The sequence below is a fragment of the Rissa tridactyla genome, chromosome 6 (genome assembly GCF_028500815.1).
Source record: "Rissa tridactyla isolate bRisTri1 chromosome 6, bRisTri1.patW.cur.20221130, whole genome shotgun sequence".
Lineage (NCBI taxonomy): Eukaryota > Metazoa > Chordata > Aves > Charadriiformes > Laridae > Rissa > Rissa tridactyla.
Genome location: NC_071471.1, coordinates 40,608,666 through 40,632,620, shown reverse-complemented (window position 1 = coordinate 40,632,620; position 23,955 = coordinate 40,608,666). Strand labels below are relative to the sequence as shown.

The window sequence follows — 23,955 nt, the reverse complement described above, 5'->3', positions numbered from 1 at the left end:
TTTCTTCCAGTCTGTCAGCCTGAATCAGCCTGCAGAGGTAGAGGTAGGTGGGATGACTCTGGCACTTCAAGATACTAAGAGCTCTGCTCAGAAACAAACGATCTTGCCCATCTCAGCCTAACAAAGACATAACTGGAGGTTAAGCTTATGTCAGCTGTATGGCATGTCTGCCAGGTTGGCATGGCTTTAACTTGTTAAAGCTCAAATAATTAGGGTAACATACAATGTTGAAGGCAGGGGGGGGAAGGCATCCCAAAACCAACAACAACAACAAAAAAAAAAAAATCACAGGAATTAAATAGTCCAAATGCAAGTATCTGTGTAAATGCTTTAAGTTATTTCATGAGAAAGAGCCAATAAAAGCAAGTTTCATTTCCAGGAAGCAACAAGGGACCTGAGCCAGGTTTGCCATTTCACTTTTTGCTTGCTTTGCTGGAACTAGAACAGGCACTTTTAATATGTTTGGTTTGTAAACCTAACTTTGATGTTTCCAGTTTAGTGGACTTTGAGCAATTGTTATATTATGAAAGATGAAGGGTACCTATCCAACGTGCTGGGTTTCCTGCCAGAAATTACAAAAACAAGATCAGCCACAGAATACTGAATTCCCTTCTCACCCACAGATGAGAATTCTTTCATAAGCTTACCTCAGAGCAGGAGAGTGCCTCATGGCTATGCCTTGTCTGAGGTTTTATTAAAGAACTTGAAAGGATCTTTTTAGCAGAATTCTTTCCCGCATCACCACAATCCCAGACAGACTGTGACATTTTGCAGAATTACAGGGAGGGAAGTTGCTTCTAAAACAAAAGCACTGCAGTAGAAAGCCAGGTTTCCTGGCTTCTCTAATACCCTTCCAACTTCCTTTAGCTGCTGATGCTGCTTCTAGTTTTGTACGCAGAAGCAGATACAACAGGACAACTAATATTTTATCGTTCATGCTCGTTTGAGTACAGGTTGCAGGAATTCTCAAAGGTGGTAGTGACATGGGACATCTTCAGAGAGTACGGGCAGCTGGAGGTGTGGGCTCCAACACTGTCTTTATGTGAAACAACCCTAGTTTTAGATTTTGGGCCATGTCCTGTGATATAGCAGGAATATTTCAGAAACATCCTTGTATCAGTGTATTTTTTTCTCCGTACCTACGGCTGTACAGGATTTATTTTAAAAGAGAGGTTCCAAGGAGCAGTACAGTCTCAATATTCAGTTTGGGATACATAAGATGCTCCAAATGCTGAATTTGACTTTGTATTAGAAGTCTGCTGGTTTTCCTTAACACACATGCTTGGAGAAAGAACCCAGGAAATTAAGGAGTCGCAAACACAAGCACCACGATCTACAGTTACATACAATGCAAATCCCTTATAATCCTTCACCTGATCTCGCACATTGCTATCCATCTAGTCACGAACCGCAAGGATGTGTGGTAACTGCGTGGTGCAGTACTAAACTGTAGGTTTTGCTACAACACTTCCTTCATGTCTTCTTGTAAAAATCAATTTCAAGTTAAGCAGCAATGACACATCACATCACAAACTGAAAACAAGACTTATATTGACCCTGTCCCTAAACCAGCATTTGTCTATCATGTTTCTTCCACCAGGAGACTTTTGCCAAAAAAGGCAAAAGAGGAATCAAAGTACTAACAAAGTTTTAGAAAAGAATATGCCCAAGGAGAGGCTGAAATATACACAGTGAGCTCTGGAAAGGTGAGAGGGGTTTCACCCTACTGGTTTTGCTTTCCTGCATCATCACTGTACAGCCAAACACACACAAAATAAGAAGTGCTTCATTAGAGGAAAAATCCAGCAGCTTTGATCTAACAAACCTTGGCATCAAGATATTTAAATTGGAACAACTTGGGATTTTATTCTTGACCTTTTACTTTTGCGGGTGCATTTTTTTTTCAAAATCAGAATTTTAAACACTCATGTTTCCCCTCTAGCTTAGGCATATGATGAATATTTACATTGCTGGCAACAAGCTATAGTCGTTAATTACATTATGTATAAGCAAATACGTTTCCATTTGTAGCTTAGAACCTAACGAAGCACTTTTGATTACTTGCTGAACCAATTAACGTAACTTTCTTACCTGAAGGCCATCTGCTTGTCTCTGTGAAAAACAAGCGTTCAGGTCAACAAAAAGCATCTCATGATCTTGAAGCAAATACAGCAGGAGGCCATTGTAAAGCCTTTGTTCTTCACAAGCCAAGGGACTGACAGGGATCCTAAGGGAAGCGAAGAGGGATTAAGTTTGGGAGCTCTCAGATCAGGAGCTAGCGATGAGTCACACAGGGAGCCCCCCAGTACCCAAGATAATTCAGCTAAGCAGACAGCTAGAAGACTGGATAAAAGAGAGTGCCAGCCTCATTTCCCAAAGGTGACTGTTGGGACAGGGACCAACTTAATTTGGTGGGTTCACAACGCTGGGAGCCTCACGGTGACGGAGCCCCAGTTTGCTGCAGCAATTCACAACACAATGAATCTTTGAGGCAGCACAACAAAATAGTTAGAACTTGACAGTAACTCAGCGATTAAGTTCATAAAAATCAAGGATGACAAGGACAAAAAAAAGCCTTAGAAGTTTGCCATCACACACTGGCATTGAGGCTGGAAGAAAGGCATTTTGTTGTTCTAGCTTAGTTTATGAAGGTGAACTTTCATGGCTAGAATGTCTTATTACCAGAACTGCCTGAAAAAAAAACACAGGTAAGAAGCTGTTTCAGTGCAAAAAATTATGAGTTCACAGATATCAGGCACATAGAGTGGAACTTCCACACACTCCTGTTAACGGGTTTTGTTTTGGTTTTTTCTTTCTTTTTCTCTCTTTTCTTTTCCCCCTCTTTTTTAAATAAATAGTAGTTGAACTTTTACTATCCACACAAAAAGTCTAAATTGAAATAATTTAATTAAAGTCAGGGGATTCTTTATATGGGATTTTAACCTCATTCCCTGAAGGAACTGTGTATTTCCTCACTCCACCCCCTGCCCCGTGAACTGTTTGGAAGTTTGGAGGACAATTACATAAATGCTGTCGCCTTAATCCAGCTTCTCTAGCCATGCTGCACCAACTCAGTTCAACCCAGCACAATATTAATATTTAAACAAGAAATTCATAAACTCTGGAGACTAATGTGGAGACGTACACACACCAGTCTTCTGTTTGCCAAATCAGTACATTCATTATTAATTTGTGATTTTAAAGTACAAATATACGCACTGGGCCCAGTCCAATTAAATACATGCACTGAGCCCAATTGCCCTCATTCACGTTCTCCTTTTGTAAGCTTACTGTTATTTCTGTAAGAACTTGAATTTGGGCTCCTTTTGAAAGATGATGGTTTAAGCAGACTTATAGCCAGGTACAACGTAGGCAGATTTACAGGATAAACTACTGCGTCATCACATCTTTCTTTAGGGTTGGCTAACATTTCTCCTTCTTAGATTCCTCCTGTTCTCAGAACAGACTCAATTTCTCCACAAAAAGCAAGCCCATGTGTAAAACCCGGTTGACCGAGCAACAGCCTTTCCTACATGCAACAGTCCTAAGAGATTATTCATCGCTTACCCAAACATTAAAACCCTCTACTTACAGGCCATAGAAGCAATCTTTTTAGTCCCTTGCCTTCTTTTTCTCAGCTTCTTTCTTTAACCTAGACATATGTTCTCGAATCCATCTCTGCCAGCTGTTAACTCTTACCAGCAAGGAGCACTCCACAAGATGTCCATTAAGAAGATAAACAGCTCTCACCCTACTTATTGGGTCCCATTTTTCGTGACTAGCGGCCTATATTTTGGGTGCCCCGTTCTCAATTCATTCTCAAACAAATCTAATCAATGCTCTGGGATGCGACCCTACAGCTGACTCCAAATATCAATGTCTGCCCATTCACAGATATTCACGGGCAGAAACAGATGGGTATTCCAAATATAGAAAATACATTTTTAGTTTCCTCTGCAGCCACCTTCCACAATGACTTTCAATTAATTTTGGAAAATAATCACTTCCTGCCTCTTCAGATACTTCTGCTGCTAGCAGAAACTGTGTTATCAGGCTGTGTAGGGGAACCATGTTCATACACTGCTGAATCCAGGACATGTTCCTAGGAAGAGCACAGCTACTGAAGTATATTCTGCACTTCACATAAAACCCCTGTAATCAGTTGCAGTACAAATGAAACACAGGAGAACACGCACTACAAATAAGAAACAATTCAAACTTGGTCATCAGGAATCAGCCACTGGTTTCCTTGAGCCTAAACCTTTCAAAGTTGCTTTGCCACAAAAATGCAAGCTAGAAAATCCATGCAGTCCCTTGCCTTGGCTTTTTTCCAGGAGATCTGCCAAGGTTCCCTGCTGGCAGTGGCTTGTATATGAGGCTTGCTGCACATTTACAGAAAGAATGAGTCAAAGTGAGTAGAAGCAAACAACTGGTTGGCTAGTATCCTTGTACACTCATGCAGGAACTACTTACTGAGGTTAGTAGCAGAAATCTCTTTACCAAGATGAGGCATAATGAAGTACCCACAGAAATTTAAGTAACAGCAGTTGAATCTCTGATAAAAGCAGAGCAGCTCATACTTGTTGGTGTTTACAGAGACTACCAGGACATGAAACAGCTCACAAGAAGAATGAATGGCAACAGAAATAAATAGTTCAGAGGATAAGCAGAAAGAAATAAACAGCAGAAACTGACAAAAGAGTGGAGCTTAACAAAGAAAGCGTAGGGAGTAGTAGCCACCTGAATTTTGGCCTACAAGTTGCACTTTTTGTTCCTCTTACTTAGGAGGCAAGGACATGAATGCTGCATCATGCAGATATTAAGACTGAAGTCTCAAAAGATAAGAAACAGATGGCAGGGTCAAAAATCTAAAAGAAAAGCAATTGGAAAGGTGCTAGTAGAGCAACTTAACAGCAGTGAACATAGCTTAACTCAGTCTCACTGGCGAAAAACAGCATGAGGGAGGGAGGCCAGTAGAAGAAATCACAAGGACCTGGTTTGCAAAGGAGACTAAGGATAAAATGAAACATTTTACTCAGTTACGCTTTTCTGAAATACGCCTTCATTTCTTACCCCCACCTTTGGGTCCTACCACCCTGAACAGGGACAGGAAGCTGTCTAATTACTAATAATGTAACAGAATAATGCCAATATGAGTATTTTAGTTAAATATCCAATACAAGCAGTATCAAAGTAAGGGGGTACAATAAATTAAAAATAGAGAAGAAACAGCTTATTTAACATTCAGTTTTCACACAAACAATTATATTAGTTTCCTAGCATTTAAAATTCGTTATAATAGGAGTTCTCTGTGATCCTGTAACTAGACTTCCAATATAATACCTCTGCTAAGGCTTATATTTTTTTTGTGTTGCAATTACCACAGTTACTAATTATGAAGTATGTGCCGTTTCGGCTTGCAAGGTTTAATGAGCAGCAAGTTTTATATTCCAATTTTGTGTCCCGATGGCCCGTATGTGTTCTGTGTTCCAACTACTGAATATTCCAACTCAAGTTATTTCAATGAAACTATAAGCATGACAGGTCTCCACAAATAAAAGTGTCAACAGATTGAGACAGGTGATAATCATGGGCAGAGTTTACACTTGAATATAAATAGATCAAAAATGTAAAGTAAAAAGGCTTATAAACAACCTAGTTTACTTGTTTAATGTCAAAGAAGGAAGAAGTAATTGCACAAAACCGCAGATTGCCAGAATAGATGCAGATTTTAACACCTGCAATGAATTAGTGCTGTAAGTGGAGCTGACATTACATCCAAAGGTTATTTCTAACAATCGCATGGGGTAGGCATTTCTGCAGATCAGATCTAGAGTTGTTTTTTTCCATAACCTTCACGTTCTGACTGAACAACTCTAGCAAATACTACCCAACATGTCTCACTTTCCAGTGAATCTACACTCTGGCTGCCAAATGTTTCATAATGTGGCGGCTAATTGCACTAATTCTTGCTCTGAAAGAGGTAAAGGATATTTATGACTTTATTCCCTGTGTCAGTAGATACAGTTTGCCACATTAGACTACCTTGAATTTTGCTGCTGTACAGGACAATACAAATGGTTTATTCTGAATCATTTGAGGCCTCAGGTCACTCAGCAGGAAGTGGTATGGCAATGTCACTGAGAGAAAGTCCCAGTTGCAAGGCTCTCCTCCCCACCCAACTACCAAAAAGGTGATGTTTCATAATCCTAGGAGGTAACTCTCCAAGGATAGCACTAATTAAACACTTTACAAAAAATGAGCTCCAGACTGGCTGGTTTCTCCCCCAGAGCTGGCGAGATCAGAATGACTGTAAGAAGCTGGAGTGAATGTTCATAGGGCATATATACTTCTAATTATGGTAGCTGTGTTGCCTTCACAAGTCACTCTGGTAGGGAAACCTGATACTGATCGTTTTCAAGGCTTCTCAGACAGGTCATTGCCACAAGCATTTAGTTTAGCACTAAGTGTACTTTAAAAACCAGATGGGGGGCATGTTCAAAAGTAGCTGGACCATCTCCAAAGACACAGCGGGTTGCTTAAAAACTGAAACAGCTCATCAATCAATAAGGGAGCCTCCTGGATTCTTATGTGTTGATACAGAAATCAGTGGGTGCACATTCAGAGGATTTGGGAACGGAGATAAAGGAATAAAATAAAGTATTCTTGCATGGGTGTGCATGCACAGAAGCCCCATGTGATAGCAAAGGGGGCCTGATGGCAGGAGAGTGAGGGTCAGTGCAGTCCTCATTGATTTAGTGTGAGGGTCAAGGGATAGATTTTTGCTGAAGGACTTTTGGCATCAGCCTTTTACCTGTTTAGAGGTATCGCCACACAACTAATCCAGACACTGGGAAGTAAACCTTATCTGCCTACACTCATTTACTAATTTTAGCATGCAGATATTAAGGAACTTGGGGTTTGGTCATAGAACTGCTTTGTTCTATCACTGAATATCCTCCATTGTCAAGCCTGTTCTCACAGGAGCAAACGGCATAATTCCTACCACACCACATGTCATTGGATTCTTGTCCCTAGCTGTACTCTCGCTAAAGTAAGGATCCTTATACCACCTGCAAAGGTTAAACTCTGGTACATCTGGTGATAAGCCCACAGGGCAGGTAAACAGACATAAACATGGAAACCTATGGAAACAGCAGCAAGGTTTAAGAGAGCAGTTCTCCAAAACAAACCCTGTGATTGATTTCTTATATGCTTGGTACCAATTTTTATGACTGTTATCTTTTTAATAACTTGCTTGTCATCCCATACAAAAGAAGTGAAAAACCATCAAGGTTTCTTTTACTGCATAGAAAATACTAATTGTTAACATGTACATTTTTGCAAAGTGGCATTAAGCTGAAATGGCTATGATCCACTAAAACAAAGGTTTACAAATTATAAGACAGGTATAAGCATTTTAACATCCTTTAGTGTCAACATGAAGGATAGGATACAGAACCAAATTGTTCCAGCTTCACTGGAAAATCTTCCATTATCATATCATTCTAGGCTGTTCCTTCACCACCCTGACTTGCATGACGTATGCCCTTCCACCTTTCTTTTTTACCATCCATTTAAGCGCCCACTCACCATCATCCCAAACATACCTTCTCTAGCTTCAGCCAAGCACTCACTGCTTGTGAGCTCAGCTGGTCTCTGGATGTCAACTTCCATTTTAGTGACAAGGGCAGAACAAGTTACTGCTCTTTCTTAATAGAGGAGATATATCAAATACTATTACAAGGTCAAAGTCAGCCTTAGCTTTTCAAAATCAAGGCTAAAAACTAAGTAGCCTCCACAGCCAGCACTCAGTTTGGCTAAGAAAAGAGGAGTAGTTCTCATTAAACAGCTCTCCATCCCTCATGTCTCTTCTTTTCAGATGGTTTCTTACTTAAGGCTGGCCCTCTACAGTCAGTGCCTAACAGGATGAAGGTGGTCAGCCAGCTCAGAATCAGTCACGTCTGCCCATAATATACTATATAAGCATTTAACTTTCAAAATGCTGCACTTACTATTAGACGTACAGTTATGACAGAAAGCCTCGTTGTAAAGTGTGATCTAGTGGTACTATCTAAGGTAACTAAATAGAGAGCACTCACTTGAAAAGAACAGGTCCAAACACAATGGCTAGGTTTTCCAGAGTCATGAAATTCACTGCACTGTATGTTGCCACCTTTAATAGGAAAGCAGACAGGAACTGAAGAAGGTTTTGATGGGCTTTGGGCAGGCAGCTGAGCAACTGTCTGAAGTTCTCTATGCATTCTGTTGTGTGGACTTCGTGCTCTGTGCGGGAGGGGGAAGAAAAGTTATTACATAGGTATTCCTAATAATAATACAATTCCATCACAGGCATTATTATAGATCTGAAAAAGATGGAAGGCTTTAAAATATATTAGAGCAAAGTGAAGAATAAATATGTCCTAAACAAAGAATTTATATGCTAAATCTTGACAACAATTTTCACATATTAATATTAAACTAGCATGGATTTTCCAGATACTGAGTTTTATATGCACTGTTTCTGCTATTCTTCCTATTATAACAGAATCCTCTAGAACTTGCTGCTTTTTTAATGGAATTGCAGGCAGTAGGCATGTACCTGAATCCTTAAAGCTGCCTTTATAGGTGATACAGGATTGTCAGCCTTGACTCTCCCCAGAGATTTTACACATGCTGTGAGTCTCATTAAGAGGAATAAGAAATTGTACCCTTTCAGCCCCACATCATCTTCATTTCCTGACTAATTGGTAGTTCTCGGTCTCAAAACATTTTTGCTCTATAAATATGCAACCGTAGTTACACAAGAGATGCTTAAAAATCTAAATTGGGGATACTTAGCATTTTCTTGGTTCTCATTCTTCAAAGAGTTACAAGGCAGTAAATGGGTTCACAAACCACTCTATTTGATCAGCAGTTCAAAATTAGTATGATAAAGTCTCCCGGTTATTAGAACTGAGATGACAGTACTGCTCAATAACTGGCAGCTGATGCACAGATTTGCCATAGATCACCAGGACACATCTGCGTAGCTTTGACATTGTGAATAGCAAATCATGCCCTAAAGGGCAATTTTAGCCCTAAAATATACATTTCATAAAGGCCAAGACCCATGGTGCTCAACCTATTAATGAGAAATATGGAAAACAGGATGGAGAGGGGGGAAAAAATACAAAAGGAAAAAAAAAACAGCCCCAAAACGGACAGTAAGACTGTTCCGTGTAGTCAAAACAAGGGGCTTGCAAAAACCTGTAGATCTGTCAGCATAGATTTTCATAGTTCATGAAAATTATTCCTTTCTCTTTCTTCCTCTCCTTTTTTTTTTTGTTAAATATGTACGTAACTTGGCACTTAGTAGATGAAGTTTGAACAAAAGCAACAAGCAATCTAACCCACGAAATCCACTTATTTGTATGCAAACACCTGAAGCAGTTATCACTCAAAATCACTGGGCAGAAGCATCTGAATTCATTAGCTCAGCCATTATAAACGTGAATAGGGAACTAAGCAGTGTATTGCTGTAGGTACTCAACTTGGCTTTGCATGTTGAATGCTTCATGCTGCTCCACACACTGCTGTGCAAGAAGACTGTAAGAAAACAAGTAAAAAGTACTAAATAGGAACAGGGATGTTCAAAAAGGCTCCTGTACAAGAGAAGGTTAAATTTCCACTTGGAAGAGAGAAGTGAGGCAGTGGCTATATAAAGACACAAGCAGCATTATGATGGCAATTAGATGAAAAATAAAAATATTATCACAATAACAAGTAAGGTATCCAATTTAAAAAAAAAAAAAGCATGCAGAATGGGTACTTTGTCAAAGAATACAGGATTGGATAGCAGAACGCCTTCCCACAGGATGTTGGGGAGCCAAAAATGCTTAATGAATTCAAAAGACTGGCCCATCAAAAACAATTAAACATCAGTCTTAGGTTAAGGAAACTTAAATCCTTGTTTATAGGAAGGTGCAATGAACACGTTATCTGTCACTGTCAGAGAAAGAACAGAAGCTTGGAAGGTGCCCATTCTGTACCTTGGAAAGTTTTTAGCAAGCCAGAACAGATGTTGTCTGGAAAAACAGCCACTGGCAGTTCTTTCAGGAAGAGTTTCAGGAGACTAGCCACAGAATCAACATCTCCATCATTAATAAGGTCTACTTTTTCTCCTTGATTGTACTTCTGCTTCAATTCCTTGATTTTAGTTACTGAGCCGCTGATTCGAAATATACCAACACGCTCCAGACCTGTTTAAGAAGAAATACAAAACAGTAAGCAACAGTTGCATTACCATACCTGTGTGATGAGAACTGGATCTCAAAAAGCCAGAGCTCCTCTTAGAAAGCATAATAATCATAAAAATAGACTTTTCAGCAGTTATAGCTGAAAAGTACCACTTAAAGAACAACAGTTTTCGGAGACTGAACATGAGCTTTCAGAAAAAATGTGAACTTACCAAACATTTCTAGGTACTCCACCATCTGTGTCACAAGAAAAGGAACTCCACATTCCGTTGCATCCTGTATGAGGGTTTCCAGAGGAACACCAAATGTGCTTCTTTCTCTGCTGCACTGTAGATCTGGTGAGACTTTATTTGTTGTGTGCCTGACTTGAACAGATGATAATGATTTCTGAGGAATAAAAACAGGCAAGTGATAAGCAGAAACCAGTTTTTATTATCTTAAGTTACAAGGGTCTACATCTTAGGTAAAATTATTGTCCTCATTGTAGCATCTTAGTACAGATTTTACTTATACTGCATGTTCTTAAAAGACTAATATAATTCTTCTTCTCTACAGCTGAGACAGGACCTGCCATGGGGTAAATCCTAACAGAAGCCATTCACACCTACATTCAGAGAAAATGGGGGTCCAGGTCAGGGCGAATACCCTGTTTAGGGCAAGAAGGGGTTGCTAAACCCCTTCCTCAAGAAGGGCCCCTGCAGTCAAGGAAAAGGCTGACTAAGTGCTAGCGCACAGCCCTCCAACCCCGTGAAATTTGTGAATTTCTACCCAATTCACAAAGACAAGAAATGCAAGATTCATGGAGGAGCCAGAAGAGGAACTTAAGCAGCAGCCACAGCACTGGTAAAGGGTTCCCGTCCATTTGCCTATTTATTCTGAATTTCTTACCCCAATAACCAATGCGAAGACGTATGTGAGACATCATGAACACCCTCGGGAGGTGCTTTTTCATCTCGCTAGGATGGGGAGGCTGCCCAGTGTGTGTGGGCTGAAAAGCCGGTGAGATAGTGCAGGGGTGCCTGGGCCCAGGGCAAGGCCCAGGCTGAGGGGCCTGCGTGAGGAGGGGCGGGGGCTGCCCCGGGCCGGGCGGGGATGGCTCCAGAAGGTTCCGTGACTGGGCCCCACTGAGCCCCTCAGTCCCTCGGAGGGATGTATTTAAGGAAGGCGGAAATGCCGCCTGGCCATGAGGAGCCCTTACTCCCTCATCCTCTTTCCCTCCTCTGCTTTGCCTTACAAACAGATGACATTACCCACTGTGCCATATTTTATCCTCATTTTCCACCCAGGCAAGCTGTGCTCGCAGTCACAGAGAGGACCCATTTCCACCACGCAATAAGAACAGAAGTCCAAACCGGGAACACCCGGATTTACCAGTTCTGCATTCAGGAATGTTTAAACAGTCCCCGCATTTCTTTTCAGAGGGGAATTCTAATTTTTTGTAGCATCATCCCAACACATTCCAAAACTAGCCTCTTCTTAAATGTTTTTATCACTATGTTTTCAGAGGGGAAAAAGGAAAGACTTCCCTACAGATCTGTAGCAGAACCGCCACAGAAAAGCTGTTTGTCAGCTCCTAAGGTGCACGCCTTCAGTAGAGCCACAAGCCAGAGCTCGGGGATGCCGCGTCCAGCCCTGCTGCCATGGCGGGGGGGAAACACAGACACCCCTGAAACACTGGGACACCACTTTGCTCTCACGGCACATAAGCAAGCTTAGAACGTGGTGTTAATGCTAAATTCCCTAATAATTACCCAATAGAACCAATATCAGAGTGTACCAAACGTATTTTACAACATTTTTATATACAAGCTGCGAGGTGTTAAAAAAAAAAAAAAAAGCCTCTAAAGTATCTATGATATATCACTTTAAATACCTCCTTCTTTCCCTCCTCAGATGCAGCAGTTGGGTTAGGGGAAGAAGCGCAGCCTTCTCGGGCAGAAGAAAAGATGTAAGGAAGGACTCAAGAAGCCAGATTTAAGTTCACTTACACAAAGTGAAAGGGAGGTGCTTGCTCCCATATTAGACCGCAGGAGTGCCAGTATTTCAGCTGCGCTGCTCAGAAGACACCATCGCCTTTCTTCCCCTCACAAATCCATGCAGTCCGGCCAAAGCTAACTGCAGCCATTCGGCTGTTCCTCTGTAATTAACTCATCGTGGCATAATTGCTAGGCATCATCTTAATCAGTAGTTTCACTCCAGATTTTGTCAAAGGTAGAAATTAACTGCTAGTAGACATGGACTGCTTGTAGCCAAGGCTTGCTGCTGGAGGCACATTGTACGAGCTGACGGACGTGTTACCATCAGGAGATGTTTCCATGGCACCTAACACACACAACGGCATGGCTTCCTGAAGCACACTGATCGTGTGCTTGATATTTGCTTTTGAGTGGTGTTTTTTAATGCCAGTTTGCAGATATTCACGCTACCTGCTGTCTATTCTGCCTGCTAGCAGTAGGGAGTAAAATATTTTGAGATGGCTGACAGTATATACATATTATAGATACTCATTTATATAACATCTGCACAATCATTTGATAAGCACACAAACAAAGTTCCATCCAGCCTTTGAAATATGGAAGATGTAGATGCTGTTAAGCCCAACATCTTCTATTGTAATGCTTTCACATACAAAGCCTCTCCTAAGAAATAAGTCTCAATGAAGCAAGTGCTGTTGCAGTTAAATCTAATTGGGGGAGATTCTTAATACAAATCTGGTAGGTACATACAAAACAAAACCAAAACACACACAGCAAAAAAGAAAATACAGGTGCTGAGTCAGACCCCCCCTTGGTGGAGTCTAGAAAAACAGGAGTTACTCTTCCGAGGCGCTGGACTGCTGGTTCAGCACAGACAGCAGAGGCAAATCCCCCTTCTTTAGGAGAAGAAATACCACATAAAAAATAGTGCAGATTTTTAGCCCACTTACCTCTCCACAACATCCCACGACAAGGTCTGCAAATGCTATGGTTTAAGGCTTTCTTGCCCTACAATTTGAGGATTTCCTGCACACCTGGCACGAGAAGAGACCTCACATTTGGGCATGCCAACCCCCACCACACAGGTGCAGCCAGGCATGGCCAAATCACTAGAGAGTAGGGTTCATGCCCAGACAAAAATTCCTCACTGCCACCTCTGCTTGCTCCAGATCTTGCCTTTCCAGCCCTCAGGAAATTATTAATTTACCTTGCTGTGCAGCAGAAGATGCCGTCTGACAAAGCTGGTCCAGCAGGCATTTAATCCCTTTCTCCATGGCGCATGGGCCATTCCTGCAGCACGGCTGGCTCTCCCCAAGCCCATTTTAGCTGGTGACGTGCAAAGCTCAGCCCTCTCCTCAACACCACCACTCCCAGAGCCCCCTCAGCTGTTCTGCCCACGGGCTGAACTGGAGGCAGATGCCACCATGCTCAACAGCCCAGCCTCCCCAAAAGTAGCAAAAGAGAGGACTCCACCACCCCATGGCTACCTGCTGGCGCCTGCCCAGCAGCCCTCCCCGCCCCCCAGGCAGGGGCAGCTGGCCTTGTCACAGCAGATGTGTTCCACCTGGTCCCATCACCAGGCTGATTGAGGGATCCTGTGCCTGTCCAACCCCTCCACCACTGCCACATTAACCACTTCACAGCTAAGCCTGTTCAAAGCTGTTGGTCCCACAGGCAGTGCCAAGGATGATGGTGCTGTCCCCAAAACCGCTCCATATAAAAGCGACCGCTAAAAAAGAGAAGAAAATATGTTCATCCTCCCATACCCCACGGGGTGACTGCCCTTCTCTGTCACAGCAGTATGGCATCCAGCGCTCACATCTGAGAGGATACAGGGGCCATTTTGGTGTGTAGCATCCCCTCCCTGCTGCATTCAACTCCTCTGCCCCACTACTGCCCTCCAGCCACCAGAAACAGTGCTTTCCCTCCCTCCATGCCCTGATATACTTTATGGCTGTGTTTGCAAGGCAGCAGGGGCAGGAGCAGCTCTCCCCCACCTTCGCTGGGTCCCTTTGGGACAGACAAAAGCACAAGGCGCTCCAGCTAATGGTGCTTTTGGGACAGCAGCAATTTGCTCGCTGCAGAGAAACATCTCACAAAAGGCCTGTGCAAAAAAAACCCAACAACTTAAAAATTCATAAACTCTCTTTGCTCCCCACCCCACAGCAAATTTTCACCCTCCGTTTTATTAGATGTGATAGGAACCCTTCTGACTTGTCACTCCCCCATGCTTCAGGGGTAAACTCTAGGCAAATACCTTTTAAAGCAACAAATTCCCGGCTTGAGCAGCAAGCACAATTTTTTTTTCTATTGGATCATCACAGGGCAAACAAGGCAGCAGCAGCTCCAATCAGCTGCTTGGTCTCTACTGCTCCTCTAACTGCAGTTACTGACGAATTTGTTTACAAGACCTACCTGTTGGGTCCAAAAGTGAAATTCAGTGAGGCTTATAGAAAATGAAGACATTTCAGTTTCCCAGAAAGCCTGCAGCAGCTAGAGGGCACACGAGGCTTGCCGGAGTGGTGGTCCTGCAAACCTCACTTCAGAGACAGCACCGAGACCAAGGCCCTGGACAGGATTTTCCTTTTGTACGAAGTAACACAGTTCAGAGGGATGATTTCTCCTGGCATTGCTGTTGTACAAAGAGCAGAAGGCTGCAGGCAGCACAAATTAAACATATAACTGCTCATACTGTGTAGCCCTTTCTTCACAGCCTCTGGATCAAAGTCAGCCCCTGCAGGACTTCAGCTATATGAATAGGATGTGTGGTGCTTTGAGCAGCCACCCTGACTTCAAGGGCCGCATCTAAATTAAAACCAAAACTGTTGGCCTCCCAACACCCTGCCGCCCAGGGGAAGGCTTGTGGGGAAAGGCAGTGCCCTGGCCTGGGCGGTGTGAGGGGCTGGGAGGGCTTTGGGGATTGCTTTTGTACTGTCTACACTGGGCACGGCGTCCAGCTACTGGAAGAGATGCTTTTTTAGGCTTGCTGATGTCTCAGAAAGATAGAGAAAGAATAAACATGAAAGGAAAACAGAAAAGTTTAGTCATCTTCCTTAGAAAACAAGCGTTTTTACAGAAGCATTAAGAACAGCAGGATCCCTGTGAGAGAGGGCAAAGGTAAATCCACTGTCAGCAGCAGTAAAAAACAATAGCAGCAAGAAAAATAATTAACCGAGGCTTTACGGTTCATTTCAGAGTTCTCTTTCAAAATGGCAAGCAGCCTGTTCTGCTAACCTAGTGATCTGTGTCTCAGTTGCGGGAGTCGCCAAGTGCCCAGCCAAATAAGAAAGAAAGCCCTTCTTGGTGGGCAAGAGCTGAGCAGCCAGAGGGGGTGCCCTGCGGGGAGGCCGTTGTGGGGATGCAGCGTGGGCCATGCCGCTGTCCCTGCCCTGTCCCAGATCCAGCTGGAGAGGCTGCGGTGCCTCTGGGTTCGAAGTAAACACTGGGGAAAGCAGCCCTGCTGATCCCAGCTGAAGAGTAGCTTGCAAACTGCAGCCTTTGAGTGCGGGATGCTCTGGATCAGAGTAGAAGTGTGGGGGTTCATAAATAAATGCACAAAGCCTGACCTGAAGCAAAGAAATTCAATCCAATTGCAACTGCTAGCTGGCCCCTCCATGACATTATCCTCATTATCCAGTGACAACTTCAAAAGCGACTTTTCAAGGATACGCAGGCATACAACACTGATTAAAAAATCAAGACCATATGTTTTTAATTTAAAGTATTGTCCACCATAAATAAATGCTGTTACTGTCATACTGCTTGTCTCCTGGTATCTAATGTTATCCTAAAGTATAATTTGTAATGCCTTGATGTATTTAGAGCATTTAGGTCTTTTTTTCCTGTTTTTCAAGTGGACAACTGCAGAGAAAAAAAATACCTTCCAGTGTGTCCGAAGATCAAAGAACACCATAAATACAGATTAATCGGCTCATGAAAACATCACTAAATTTGTCTCATCTGTAGTAAACACTCCAGACCCTCTGTGATGGCTCTGCTGGAGTTGCTAAATTATGCTGTTCATACAGTAAGATTATGAACTGACTGTGCTGTATGCAAAACACTGGACATTCCAAATTCACATAATCAACCTCTAGGTCATTCCCAGCTGCTTTAAAAAACCTTTTCTTCCCATATATCAAAATAAATGGCAGACTTGTGGAAGAGAAGGCCACGGGGCAGCATCCCACAGGACCTCACAGCTAATGGTGTTGCTTTTTGCAGCTTGCCTAAAGGCAAATCAGCACATGTGTCCCGGCCAGACAGTGAGCATCCCACAGCTGCAAGACCCACGGCGTAATATGCCTTGTCTTGCCCACCCCAATGCTGGGGCCTGGGGGCAGTCTGGGGTAAAAAGGGCCTGACAGACCCTGTGGGAGCTGAGGGAGGAGGAGAAGGCACTGTGAGACAAGAGAGAGTAAGAAGCTGATGTTGTAGCAGGGAATATAGGACTCCAATGTGCTATTCAGAACTGTTCTGAAAAGCGCAGTTTGTTTTGGGTGGGGAGCTCAGAGAAAAGTCACTGGCATAAGTAGCAACACTATTGCTCTGACTTGGCAATTTATATAGGATAAAACACCATGACAAGCCCGTGAACCCATGCCAAGTGATTGTGTCCTGACCTGTTACATTTCAGAGCTGATCGCTTCAGCAAGTAGGCCTGGAAACACTAAAAAGCCCTAGCGATTTGTCCGAACAGAAGGAAAACAGAAATATTATATTGTCTATTCCTTGGCTCAAAACGCTCAAAATTGTCTCATTTAGGAATATATTTTTTCTTTTCTCTATGTAATCTTTTGGGAACAGTGCAATCATTTCCTAAACGCACTACAATGCAACGGTTGCACCATCTCAGCCTTGACAGCCCTTGCGTGCTTACGCCATAAAAGCATCCCTGAATTATCTCAAAAAACAGTCAAGGCCAGATACACGCGAATGACTTTCCATCGGACGAACCTGTCTTACTGGCTTTCGATGCAGGTTCTCATTGCCACCCTAGACACACAGCATTTGTATATTTTATTCCAATTCATCATGAGACACTTAAAAAAAAAAAAAAAAGAGTAAGTTCTGAAAATTGCACATTTTAAAGTATATGGAGCTGGTAGAGAAACTATAGTGAGTCTCAAACAAAAGGAAAAAATGGTAATATGAACTACAACCAAGACAGAAGTACAGATGGGGAAAAAGATGCGTCTAGTGTTAGGTAATCATTGGCAAGAAATAAGGCACAAAAAAATGGTATTTCTATTTTAATTGGTACTGTATCAGTACACATTTTCCCACATCTTAGCTGCTAACCAAAGCCATAGTACAGGCTTATAGGATGGTTACCACATATCCCTCATCACAATATTTTGACTGCCAACTAGGTCTACTCACCCAGCTAAATTATCAGGATGGAAGAGTTGCTGTCCTGACAAGAAAGCAGTTCTCCCCTGCTGCTACACGCATTGCTTTTCATTGTGCTTATGGAGAGAGTACACAGGCCACATTCCCTCCTGCCAGGCAAGCTCTTGCCAGCTGCCAGCAGCGTCCCCTCTAACTTCATTTCTGCTCACAGCTGGTCAGGAGGTCTCCTCAGGATGTGTATGCCCAGGGCAAAGACAGGTATGTCTCCTCAGCCAGGGCCAGGCAGGCGCAAGGGCATCCACATGGCTTCTCCATCAGCCAGGCACGCATTTGTCCGGTGCTGTGCCTGAGCAGGTATGTCCTGAGTCATGGCAAGGTTCTCTGTTACTGTAGATGCAGCTCTGCATTAACCGACCTGGCAAGCTTGGAGTTGCTTGCCTCTATCTGCACCCATCTCTGGCAATGGATGTGTCGGTGTCCTGCGGTGGCTCAGCAGAGCCTATTTCAAGGCAGCTGAATTACAGGCATGTGGAGAACTGCCCAACGGAACAGTGGGAGGCACATGTTCGGACCGCTTGCTTGCCTTCTCCCCCCCCCCGCCCCAGTCTATTAAACTCTCTGGCATTATTTTTCTTTTAAAGGCTCTAGGAAAGCATGCAGAAAACCGCACGCTTCCTTGGCAGTTTTGCAGAACTGAAAGTAACTGGCAAGTGACAGGTCAATAACTGTCAATACACTTCTCCTCTTGAAGGTTGACTTGGAGCCTGCCTCTCTCTGCTTCCTGTTTTGGATTTCGTTTTCTTCCTCTAATCTCCACCTGGCACCTTAACCTCTTAATTTTCTTGATGCTGTTCCATGGAAAACAAGTCAGTATTCAAAATTCAGTGTTGCTTCATTATCTAAATGTACTATCTTGCTGTTGCAGCTAAAGAGAACATCAGCAAAAATAGCTGTGGGCTGAAAACTATTGTAATAGCAAGTCAAGATCTTTTTCAGGCCTTAGAAATTATTTAAAGCCCATTTCAGTCTATATAATGAAGTTCAAACGACGCATGAATAAGCCTGATAACTGAACTCTTGATTCAGGCAATTAATTGAGTGAAAGCAAATCCCAAAATTTGACACAGAGGGTAAATTTGAGAGGAAAAATATATCCAAAGTAGCTGGAAGTATAGCTGTACCCAGTAAAGGTTCTGTCTGGTAAAAACTAAGCACAGGAGGAAGGGCTATTCTGCAACTGGACATTCTGACAACTATTCCTTACTTGAGCTCATATGCCTGTGTATACAGTATATATTGCTTACTGGAAAAAACACAGAAAGAAATACATCATGGGAAAAAAAAAACTGTTCTCCCTCCCCAGTGTCTTATCATCCCTGCCAGAAAGGCAAATATTCAATCTGCTTCTTGGTGCAGTTTGCACAAAAAAAGGAAGTCACGGGAATAGCAGTTTGGGCTGAAAACTTATATTTGTAAGAAGAGAATTTATTCTTCTTTTCATGCAGATTTTCTTGCCGTCTGCTGGTGGTGGTTTCATCTTACTTTCTTCAGTCTGAAGGAGCAAGATCAGAAAAATCCTCTGTTCACATCTCTTAAGCAGCATCTTCTCCCCTTCAGAGTGGGTTACAGCACTAGAACTTTGTATTTCTAACATCGCAATTGCACTGGAGTGCAGATTGACTTAAAAAAATACTTGGCATTTTCATACATGGTTAAGGGCACCTGGATTTTCTGATAAGGCACTACAGCAGTAGTTAAGCAATATGACTCCGCTGATTGACTGGCATTCACCGAACGTGCATTTAAATGCAATCAGGAAATAATAACTAAGGAGAATTTTCTTTCAGTTTGGCTGATCCCAGGTTTATTTTTCCAAGAAACAGGAAGCTGAAAAGCAAAACACAAAGCAACACCAAATTTTTGTAATAATGGTTTGTTCCCCATCCCTCATTTTCATAGGGAATTTGAATTGTTGGACTACTTTTAGCAAAAGCTACCAGTATCTGGCCAGTTTTCAATCATCCTCCCAGGGCAGATCTCCCATGGGGCTCCATCCACAGGCTGGTCACTGATTTCTGACAGCTTCCCACAGCTGACGGGAAGCTTAGCTTCCAGCTTCAGCTCTAGACAGCTCATGGCCTGCGAATCTCTAGCTGAAGCATTTATCTCTGGCACCATACGCTGCCATTAAATAATACAGTTCCAACACAATATTATGTCTTTGAAGAAATCTTTGAAGAGCTGTAGAGAAATAAAATATGGTTAGTCCTTGCCTCCTCTCTGCCTCTAGCTTGCACAGCACCCAAGGAGGGGATAAAAAAAGAAAAAGGAGTGGAGGCTTCAGCATCCTCTTGCACCATGGACGCTGCCCCAACCCATATAAAAGTCAGGCAGAGGTAGGTTTTTATTTATATTTCTCCAATGGCGTAGAATTTCAATACCTTTGGTCCTTACTGATTCAACATTGTTTCAAATGAGTTGCTCCTGTCTATTACGTTCAATTAACTCTACCTTCTTGAGACACATCTTGAGACATCTACCATGTCTTGAGCAAAACTGGAGAAAACTCAAAAAAGGTGGAAGACCCTCAACAGAGAGGGTCTCTTCCCTCCAGAGAAACTGAGATAGCAGCAGCAGCTCCATCAAGTTTTCCAGTGCCAGAAGAGATGATAAAACCCTGTTTTCAATAATTCAGTCTGTCATATGTAAATTCAAGTCTTATATTTCTGAAGCAATAAGGTACACGGTGTGCTCAGTGGGAATTCTCTCTTCTCCATCTCTCTCCCCCGGGAATCTTTTTGGTAGCCAAAATGGTCATCCACACACCCAAAACAATAACTACTTAATTGTTACCTATAATTGACGGTGGCTGGGGAGATACCAGATTGTCAAGCCCAGTATCATAAATTGTCCCTTGGTCCCTGGCAGCACCTCCACATAACCCTGTTTTATTTGAAGCAAATATTAATTAATTGAAGCATTTTTATGAACCCTTGCATAACCTCATACATGGTATTTATTGTAATTCAAGACACACCAGATGATTTCAGTTATCCTGATTTGCAAAGATGGTCCCCTAAGTAATGCAAAGCAGGGAGACAGCCACTCTAACCCAGGGACATTTTAATTAAACAGCAAAGTAATTTGATTCCAACAGAAGGCAGCATGACCTAATACAACTTGATATGCAAGTCATATATCAAATTTTAAAGTTATAACCACAAAACCCCCACACAATTTAGATATGATCTGTAAATATAGAGTTGGTCAGAGCACTGGTGGTTTACAAAACAGGGGGGTAGGTATTCATCTTGTTACCCCGCAACATCTCCTAGTCATTGCTGTTAATCACTGAAAACATGTTTACTTTTCAACATGAGCTGTGACACCAGAAAAGGAGGTAAGAGTCTCAGCTTGCAACGAGAGAAACGGGGGGAGACACACAACATTAACTTGAACTAAAAGAAAATGTTTTTGCAAGTGTAGCTATGACAAGCAGGATTAAACTTGGAGCCAAAGGCAGCTGGGAACAACATAGGCTGCAGCCTCACGGCACAGGGGCACAACCGCAAGAGCAGCTCACACAAGAATTTCTCCAAGCTCCTGCCCTCCCACCCATCCGCTGCGGCCACACCATGGCGTGCTGTGCTAGCAGTGACGTGGGAGCCCCTGCTGTAACAATGAGCTCACCTCAGTTACAAAAAGAAGCATTTCCAGGGGTTCCCTGAGTGGGTCTACAGCACAGCACCCACAATAATGCACTGTTGTATGCCTTAAGCAAGCACTTCCACTGGCAGAAAACACAACTTCAAACTATGGCCTGGAAGATTCACTGGACTTACCCCCTCTGCAGCGGCACTGGGGCTCAGCGAGGAACGGGTGCAGGGATGCTCCCTTGAAAACTCCTGAGGTATGTATTCGATGCCAACATTGCACGATACTCCTTGTTGCACGCTAAGTGAGGAGACTGGAGGTGCCCAAGTGTTAAATTTCATGCTTCAGGCATGCGATTCTCCCACCTGTCACCTTACACTAGCTCACAACACTGCAGCGCACACAGCACAAAAGCTGCACCTGACACAGGACATCCAAAGAGGAGAGAGCTCAGCAGTGAGACCCCAGAGCCAAAAGATTTGTCCTGTCTTCAACTCTTCCTTATCACGTGCACGCAAGACTCAACGTTCCTCATTAAATGAAGTCTTGAGCATCTGCAGGCAGAGAAGCTGAGAAATCTGCATTTATACCAGTTGTATTTGACTCGTTCTATAGCTCTGGCTGAGAATGTCAGTGAATTGCTCACTTCAGGCATCTTGGCCTTTAGATTCTGGCAACATGAAATGATTTTAAGGCTAATAAAGTCAATTTGTACTGATGTGATTATTTTGTGCTAACCAAAAAAACTCAAGAAAGCAAATACTCCACAAATCGAACAAAGATAGCTAAAGCTGACCGACAGCGTTGCTGCAAAAAAACATGGACACAAGAAGAGAAATAACGTAAGAAGCTATTGCAGAAAACGTGAGGCCCTACAATGAGGACATACAAGAAAGGAGTCACGACTTCCCCACAGAGCCAATGACAACAATCCAGAAGCATACCAGCTATTTGGAGAAACTTGAAATCACTGTGTCATGGCAGGGGGGTTGGACTAGATGATCTTTACAGGTTCCTTCCAACCAAAATTATTCTATGATTTAGTTCCTGCAACAAATCCATTACGTGATATAGCACAGTACAAGATGAGTATCTGTGTATCGACTTCTAAGAACTGGTTCAATTTAAACCCACAAATATCTTTCTTCAAAAAAATAAAAAAAAAAATGTAAAAAGCAAAATGGATTTTGGTAAACAGAGGGCATACTGGCATGTCTCTAAAGACTATTTCTCATAAGAAGACTGACAAGCCTTTAACTTGGCTCTTCAGCATAATTAGAGTCTACAGCAACACATCACTGAAATAGTCCTTTCCATCTCAGGAATTTATTTCATACTGCAAAGAAGCTTTTGCCACTTGCTTTGACATACCTGTCCAATTTCTGTATGATTTGCCTTTTGCCATTTTAAATCTGACCAGTATCATGCTCAGCCCAACATAGTCACCAGACATGCCCTCCTGAAAGGCCTGAAGTGAAATATGCTTCAAATAAAAAAATACCTCAGTGTCAGCTTAATACTATGCAAACATCTCAACCAATTTTTATAGCATGTGATCTGTCGCCCTGACTCAGCACATTGTTCAATGTCAGTACGTGCCCCACCCCTGGAGGTGTTCAAGGCCAGGCTGGATGGTGCTTTGAGCAACCTGGTCTGGCGGGAGGTGTCCCTGTCCATGGCAGGGGGTTGGAACTAGATGATCTTTAAGGTACCTTCCAACCCAAACCATTCTATGATACGTGATGCAGGAATCCAATACCAGCATGATGTGGACAAATTAACAGCTACCAAAGGAATGTAATGTGGTTTTACAGCTAACCATAAAGACCATCAATTGAGCAAGGCACAGAATAGACTTTAAATCTAATAAAATTTAGCAGTTTCATTTGTCTTTTGTTTTGGTAACTACAATTAATTTTCTTCAGATCTGCAAATAAGTTAAATGTTCTATTGGCGATTGACTCCACAGTAACCAATTAATTTATGCAATAAACAATATATTTTTCTTCTACAATAAAGAGTCATTATTTAAGCATCTCATTCCTTCTGTTCCAGATCTATTTGTTAGGACTATGAAACTCAAGAGGATGCAGAATTTAATTCTACATGGCCAAACTGTGTACCTACCTACCTCTACCGCCCTGTCAATGCTGATAATCTACTTTTCGAGCAACAGAGGCACAGATAATCATGCTGCATCTCTCCTGCCACTTTCCAAAAAACATTTGAACCTATGGGTTGATTGGAATGAAGCCTGCCAGACAGGAGGAGGAAAGGCTCTCACATAATACTCAGGTTGCAGCATGTCTGAAAATCTCTTCTTGGAAGGGAACACTGCAAAACTAGAGAAGTAAAAAGCAAAAAATGAGAAAGATTAAATTTTAGGTCTTGTTTATCAATTAAATTCAAGATTAGATTAGTCACAGAGCTCAACTAGGGCGCTGGTGCTAGGGCTAGGGCTAGGGCTAGGAGTCCTAACACATTGCCTGCAGTAGCAATACAGAATTCTTCAACATCCAGGGCTCTTTCCTCACTGATGGGCAGGGTTACATCAGGAAACTATCATACATCACTAGCCATATTTCCAAACTTATCAAGCTGCCTAATAACGGACACCATTTTCATTGCAAAAGTGTGCTACATATTGCCCAATCGTTAACATTAATTCCAGACGATTTTTTTCAAACAAACTGACTACTAATTTAACATGAGTTTCGTCTCTAAAGTGCTCAGAA

The 23,955-nt window shown here is 42.5% G+C and overlaps 1 protein-coding gene across 1 annotated transcript in view; it reads right to left on the bottom strand.

Moving 5' to 3' along the window:
• FAM13C (family with sequence similarity 13 member C) overlaps positions 1-10,594 on the bottom strand; it is a 130,950-nt gene extending 120,356 nt beyond the window's left edge. Inside the window, exons 1-4 of the mRNA XM_054207316.1 lie at positions 10,451-10,594; positions 10,032-10,241; positions 8,103-8,286; positions 2,092-2,227 (exon numbers count right to left, since the gene is read on the bottom strand). Coding sequence (XP_054063291.1) covers positions 2,092-2,227; positions 8,103-8,286; positions 10,032-10,241; positions 10,451-10,475 — 555 coding nt within the window. The 5' untranslated portion in view covers positions 10,476-10,594. The remainder of the gene's footprint in view (positions 1-2,091; positions 2,228-8,102; positions 8,287-10,031; positions 10,242-10,450) is intronic.
• Positions 10,595-23,955: the final 13,361 nt, after the last annotated feature.